This window comes from Crocuta crocuta, unplaced genomic scaffold, assembly GCF_008692635.1.
Source record: "Crocuta crocuta isolate KB4526 unplaced genomic scaffold, BGI_CrCroc_1.0 scaffold273, whole genome shotgun sequence".
NCBI lineage: Eukaryota > Metazoa > Chordata > Mammalia > Carnivora > Hyaenidae > Crocuta > Crocuta crocuta.
In genome coordinates, this window is record NW_027529425.1 from 3193475 (window position 1) to 3200289 (window position 6815).

The 6815-nt window shown below is 58.8% G+C and overlaps 1 protein-coding gene across 1 annotated transcript in view; it reads left to right on the forward strand.

The window, feature by feature from the left end:
• Positions 1-1498: 1498 nt before the first annotated feature.
• Positions 1499-6815, forward strand: part of ZNF853 (zinc finger protein 853) — a 6385-nt gene continuing 1068 nt past the window's right edge. The window contains exons 1-3 of the mRNA XM_077758835.1: positions 1499-1733; positions 2463-2580; positions 5259-6811. Of these exons, the coding sequence (XP_077614961.1) occupies positions 1722-1733; positions 2463-2580; positions 5259-6811 (1683 nt within the window). The 5' untranslated portion in view covers positions 1499-1721. The remainder of the gene's footprint in view (positions 1734-2462; positions 2581-5258; positions 6812-6815) is intronic.

Here is a 6815-nt window from a genome sequence, read left to right on the forward strand (position 1 = left end):
CGCCCAGAGGTGGGATAGCATGAGAGATTTGGTGACATGGAGGTCACTTCACTGGCGGCATGAGAGGCAGCTGTCCAGGTGGAGTGATGGGGCTGAAGCCAAGCTGGAGACGGGGAAAGAGGGATAGGTAGAGGGAGATATGGACAGAACTGCAATGGGGCATCTTTCCAGGAAGTTTGGCTACCAAAGGCAGGAGAGAGAAGGAGCTGCCCGTTTTTAAGACGGGAGAGCCCTGAGGATGAGCAAATGCTCTTGGAAAGAAGCCAGCGGAGAGAGAGGTTCAAGTTTAAAGGAGTGAGTGGATCATCTGGATGATCTGGGTGTGAGGTCTCCTGGGAGGAAGGAGGAAGCGGCCTCCCAGGGGAGGGGAAGGTACACACTTGCCCGGCCAGAGGGGAGACACTCACTTAGCCTTCAACTCCTGACCAGCAGCGTGCTGTCCCTGTTCCCCAGATGCAAGGTCATAATTTGCCTCATTACCCAGCTGGGAGAGGTCATTGTGGGTCCAGAATTTTCTGCCTCCAAAGCTGGGCTCCTGCTGCACTTGTCCCCCCGAAGAGGCAGAGGTGGCCCTCTGTCCTCTGGAGCACCTAGTCTGGGGGTGAAGCTGCCAGAGAGAGGAGCTTTTCAGAGGAGGGCTGGAGGAGAAGCCCCAAACTCCATCGCCTGTGGAGCCAGAAAGTACCCAAAAATGGATGAAGGGGGCCGCTAAGTGAGCACGGAGACAGTAAGGAGGGAAGACAAACTGTGTCCCTCTCAGGTGGGACTAACCCAGGCTCTACCCCAGGAACAGCTGTCCAAGGCCAGGTCTTTGGGGTTTTCAAGAGGATTGGAGTATTTTGATTCTAATGTGAACTCTCCAGGTTAGGACATCGCCGCAAAGCTGGTAGGATATGGATGGAGATGGTCAGGCTTCCCCGAGAAGGAGACCCCTGACCCAGGCAGGGGTCAGCTTGGTGTGCCCAGGGAGGCCTCTGCACTGGCCACGGGTTGGGGGCCTGGGGGGTACAGAGGTTGGGGGTGGCGAAGGGGGGATTGATCACTGGCCTTGTGCACAGAGGGATCGAGTCAGGTTTACCCTTCAGTTAACAAAGTCTGGTCCTTTGGGGTCCCAGCCCACTGTCCCAACGGCCACAAATACCATGCCTCCGCTGCAGGCTTGCCTTTGCCTTCCTGGGCTCCAGGAGGTGGGGTTCAAGGTGCGGAGGGGGAGGCCTCTTTAGGGTCCGCTGGGGGTTGGAATGGGCCCTCCCCATCAGGTGAGCGTCGTCTAATTGAGCGTTAATGAACCACAACTAGTACTCAGGCCAGGGGCGCCCTGAGGCCGCACGCGTCCCCCGGGCGGGGGTGGGGGTGACAGGACCTGGGCCTGGAGCCGCCCCGCCCCCCTCTTGCCAGCCACCCTCTCCCAACCCCTNCGGCCCCCAGCCTCCTCCCCGCCCCCCCTCTCCGGGGGGGGGGTGGTGGCCCGACACCAACTTCTGCTCGCGAACTCCGTTCTGCCCCTTTCTTGACCCAGGGCGACCTCGGCAGCCCTGACAGCGACAGGCCCGCCGCTGCAGTGCCCAGAAAGGCCCCCGGGTGGCCCGGCGCCTCCCCGGCTCTTTCTGGATGGAGGCGCCTCAGGAAGGAGCCGGCTGACGCTTTGGCCTTCGCCTTCCAGCCGCGGCTGACCATGAGCGCACCTCCCCTAGTGCAGAGGCCGCTGTGAGGAGCAGGAAATGCTGCGCCAGGTGAGGCCCAGTGGGCGGGACAGACAGCCCGGCGAGCCTGAAGGGCGCTTCTCTTGGGGGCGCTTCCAGTCTTTGGGGCTGGAGCCCAAACGGAGACCTGGAGTTGTCCTGTTAGGAGGGGTGGAGGGACTGATGTGGGGACACCTCTGCCGGAGCGGAGGGATGCAGGAGAGAGGTGGGGAACCCTCCAGAATTCGGGAGCCCCTGGGCCAGGGCTGGTTCCATGGGTTGCAGGTGCTCTGGCCTTGGAAGGCTGGCCAAGCCCCAAGAACAGTCTGGGAGGCGAGAGACCAGGAAGGGGAACAGGCTTGGCAGGGCTTTGAAGGGGGCCGTGGAATGTGAGTCATCTCTCTCTTCTCTGCAAACTTCCTCAAATGTCCCTTCTGGGACTCCAGCTCCCCTTCCTGGTGGAGCAGATGCACTGGGCTGCCCCTCAGCTGGGGCTGAGTGCGCCCCGCAGAATCCCAGAATTCGGGGATGGAGGGGCTGCCTCCCTGCGGGGCACCGAGCGGGCCCTGGGAGCGGAGCCTCCAGGCTGCCCTGTGCCTCCCTCCCCCAGCTATGGCTCCAACTAGCCTCCTTTCCAGCCTGGGGGTGGGGGAGTGGGGAGGCTGGCTCTGGGGGCCCAGGACGAAGGTGGAGGTCTTTATGGCAGTCAGTGCCCCCCGGGCCGGGGGCTCACAGCCCTCCTGCCCACCTGAACAGCTTCCTTCCTCCCTCTCAGCACAGCTGGCCCCCCAGAGTCTTGGTCTGAACGCTAGGATGGAGCTGGGCCCGGCGACGGAAACCTGTGTGCTGGAGCTTCTGTGTCTCCAAGATGGGGGCCCGGGGCCTGGCACCCTCTCAGGTGAGGGACTGGAGGGGGGTGGCTCCCACCTGGAGCCGGAGATAGTCCTCAGACCCCGCGGAGGATCTTTGGGCGGAGGGCCAGCCTGCTGTCTGCCAGGGCGCTCACCTGGCTGGGGGGAGGGGGGTGCAGGCTGCAGCTGTGCACAGCAGCCGACTTCAGCTGCCTGGAGTGACACCGGCAGGTTCCCCTCAGGGTTTTTGGCTGTATCAGGCTGTGGTTTGCTGGTGACAGGCTCCCCAATGGTGCAGATATTCTCAGTCCATGCCCAGACCTCAGACACATGCTGGCTGTGAGCTACTGCTATTTCCCAGGCGGTCAGGCAGCCTCCACTGTCCCCCGACCTGTCCGTGGCTCCAGACTCAAGTTCTCAGATTGAATTCAGGAGCTCTCTCCCTCTGCCCCTCGTACCTCAGGCATTGGCCCCCTCGCTTTTCTTTTTTCTGTGGCCTTCTCTGACCTTGTCTACTTTTCCTGACCCATGCTTCCATCCATCTTTCTCCCCTTTTGCCCAGAGGCAAACGTGGCCCTGCAGAACCTTCCAAGATGCCTTTTCCCTTTGGGACGCACTCTGGGGAAACTTCCTCTGGGGGTCGTGCTCTAGGACCACTTTCCTTCTCTGGGCTTTGAGGGCATGGACTGAGGGCTGGGCCAGGGTTGAGTAGCATGAAAAGGACCAAGGGAATTAGAGGGGCTGTGGAGGGAGCTGCGGCTCAACAAGGACTCTCCTGGCTCAAATGTTTAACGGGGAAAGTCTTTCGAGGGCACCACATGAGGTGACACTTAATAATATGTTCACTAAAAACATCGTTGTTTAAAATGCTGGCGTTGCTGTAAGAAGCCAGGACTGGCCACACGGCTGAGTGCTGTGCCAGAGATGTGAGGCCTCACACCGAGGCATGGTGTGTCCTTGCTGCTCCCAGAGGTGGCGGGAGGCCAGAGTGTCTCGGACCTTGAATTTGCTGGGAGGACAGGTTTTCATGGTCGTCTTTGCTCACCACTTGCATACTCCTAGATGGTGCATGTATATGAGAAATGCATTCACTTGTCCATGAGCGTAAGCAAAGGTTATTAGGAATAGCTTTCTGAGGGGTGCCTGGGTGGCTCAGTCGGTTGAGTGTCCGACTAAGGCTCAGGTCATGATCTCACTGTTCGTGGGTTCGAGCCCCGCATCGGGCTCTGTGCTAACAGTCAGCTCAGAGCCTGGAGCCTGCTTCAGATTCTGTGTCTTCCTCTCTCTCTGACCCTCCCCTGCTCATGCTGTGTCTCTCTCTCTCAGAAATAAATAAAACATTAAAACACTTTTTAAAAAAGGAATAGCTTTCTGAAAGAAAGTTATTTGCACATGGATATTCCTTGGCCTTATGAAATCAATATAATCCTGGCCAAGTGGCCAGAAAGCAAAATTTTATAAAGTCGAACCTCTGCTTTCCGTTGCAAAACTGAAAATACGAGGCTGTAGATAGAACAGATGTTGCAATCAGACTCGGAAACGGAGAGAGCCCTTTTGGATTTTCCGTGAACACAGTACGAATGCTCAAAATGAGAAAAGCGAGAGACAGACATGTGGATGTTGTGCAGAAAGTGAAATGTGACAACGGAGCGACTCTTATGTAGTGGGGCTTCCTCTACTCCTGCACAACACCAGGCCAGATGTTTCGCCCCTGGCATTCTCGCTGTGTCCCTGGGAAGGGGTTATCTCCTTTTGCAGACACGGAAACTCAGGTTTCCAGAGGTGACGTAAGTGGCCAGTCCCCGTGTTGACCCGGGGCTATGGAATTAGTCCTTTCCATTCCTGAGTAATAGTCTCAAAGGCTTCCAGTCTTCAGGCTGTTTCAAACGGAGCTAATTGTATCCTTGGTATTTCCAAACTGTTTGTTAGTTGGCAAACTCATTTCCTAACCCACAGGGAGATGGATTTTTGAAGCACCTACCAGGTTCTAGAGGAAGCGCCAGGGCCCTTCTGGCTTTGCCTGCGAAGCTGGAAGTGTGGGTACCCTGAAGCTGTCCTGGACAAGAGGGGCTCTGTGGCTGCAGGAGGTTGACAGCTGCTAAGGGGTAGAGTTAGGGCCTGAACGGAGGCCTTCCTGCTGGAAACTTTGTGCTCTCTCTGGCACCTCTGCGACTTTTAGAACCGCTAATGGTGATACTTCCAGGCGGCTTTACAGACGTTCTTTACAGACGTTCTTTATTATTTACAGAGAAGGCAAGTTTCACTTATGTAAGGCGTGACCCTAACTGCGGTCCGAGCTCAGCACGGGGTTGTGGCTTAGCTGTCCGAGCGGCCTGTTGGTGGGTTCCCACTGGATGGTGATGAAGCATGAGAGACTTCCCAGGGAGAAGCCCCAGGCACCCAGGCTCGGTCACTGCCAAGATCCAAGTGAGGAGCCTGTGCGGAGGGAGGCCCAGGGGAGAGGTCGGACAGCCAGGGTCCAGAGTGCCGTGACCAGCAGTCCTTCGGGCGCATTTCTAGGCCAACGCCACACCCCTGGGCATTTCAGTTTCTGCCACGCTGCCATTGTCAACCGAGCCAGTGCTTTTGGGTCCCTGATGGGAACTCACAGTGTGTCCTAGCATGGCTGTCCATGGGGCAGGATGAGTGGGGAGGGCCAGGGGGTCTGCCCCGGAGATCTGCCCACGGATCTTTCTCTCCTGGCTTCTTGCCATTCCCACTACAGGTGGCCGCGGTGGGAGTGAGAGTCAGGAGGAAGAAGAGGCTCAGGAGGACAGCAGCACACGGCAGCCAACAAGCTCAGCTCCGATGGGGGTCAGTGAAACAGCTGCAGAAGCACAGCAGGGGCCGCCGGAGCCGCAACTGCAGCAGGCAGAGCAGCAATCAGAGCTGCAACCACAGCTGCGGCAAGAGCAGCGACGACGAAACCAACCCCCTGGCCGGCAGCGGCAGCGGCAGCGGCAGAGGCAGAGGCAAGATGGCCAAAAGCGGCTGCCTCAACGACAGAAGCCCCTGCAGGAACATCCGCAGCCTGTGCCACCTCGGCGGCTGAAACCGCAGCTGCAGCTGATGCCACCACAGGAACAGTCACGGGAGCAGCACATGAAAGAGCAACACCTATTGCAGCCACAGCAGAAACCATCAGGACAGCGCCGGCGGTTACAGGAGCAGCAGCAGCAGGAACCGCGGCAGCAGGAACAGCAGGAGGAACAGTTCCAACAGCAGCACCTACAGCAGCAGCAGGAACCGTTGCAGCAGCAGCAACAGTCACAGCAGCAGGAACTGTTACAGCAGCAGCACCTGCAGCAGCAGCAGCAGGAACCATTGCAACAACAGCAGCACCTGCAGCAGCAGGAACAGTTACAGCAGCAGCACCTGCAGCAGCAGCAGCACCTGCAGCAGCAGCAGGAACAGGTGCAACAGCAGCACTTGCAGCAGCAGCAGGAACCGTTGCAACAACAGCACCTGCAGCAGCAGCAGGAACAGGTACAACACCTGCAGCAGCAGCAGGAACAGGTGCAACAGCAGCACTTGCAGCAGCAGCGGGAACCGTTGCAACAACAACACCTGCAGCAGCAGCAGGAACAGGTACAACAGCAGCACCTGCAACAGCAGCAGGAACAGTTACAGCAGCAGCACCTGCAACAGCAGCAGGAACAGTTACAGCAGCAGCAGCAGGAACAGGTACAACAGCAGTACCTGCAGCAGCAGCAGGAACAGTTACAGCAGCAGCACCTGCAGCAGCAGCAGGAACTGTTACAGCAGCAGCACCTGCAGCAGCAGCAGCAGCAGGAACAGGTACAACAGCAGCACCTGCAGCAGCAGCAGGAACTATTACAGCAGCAGCAGCAGGAACTGTTACAACAGCAGCTGTTGCAGCAGCAACAGTTAGAGCTGCAGCAGCAGCAGGAGCCGTTGCAGCAGCAGCAGCAGCCCCGTCCACTAGAACCAGATGAGGAGGAAGAGGTAGAGCTGGAGCTCATGCCAGTTGACCTGGGGTCGGAGCAGGAACTGGAGCAGCAGCGGCAGGAGCTGGAGCGGCAGCAGGAGCTGGAGAGGCAGCAGGAACAGCGGCAGCTGCAGCTCAAACTACAGGAGCAGCTGCAGCAGCTGGAGCAGCAGCTGGAGCAGCAGCAGCAGCAGCTGGAGCGGCAGCAGCTGGAGGAGCAGCAGGAGGTGCGCCTGGAGCTGACGCCGGTGGAACTGGGGGCCCAGCAGCAGGAGGTGCGGCTGGAGCTGACCCCCGTGCAGCCCGAGCTGCAGCTGGAGCTGGTGCCTGCCC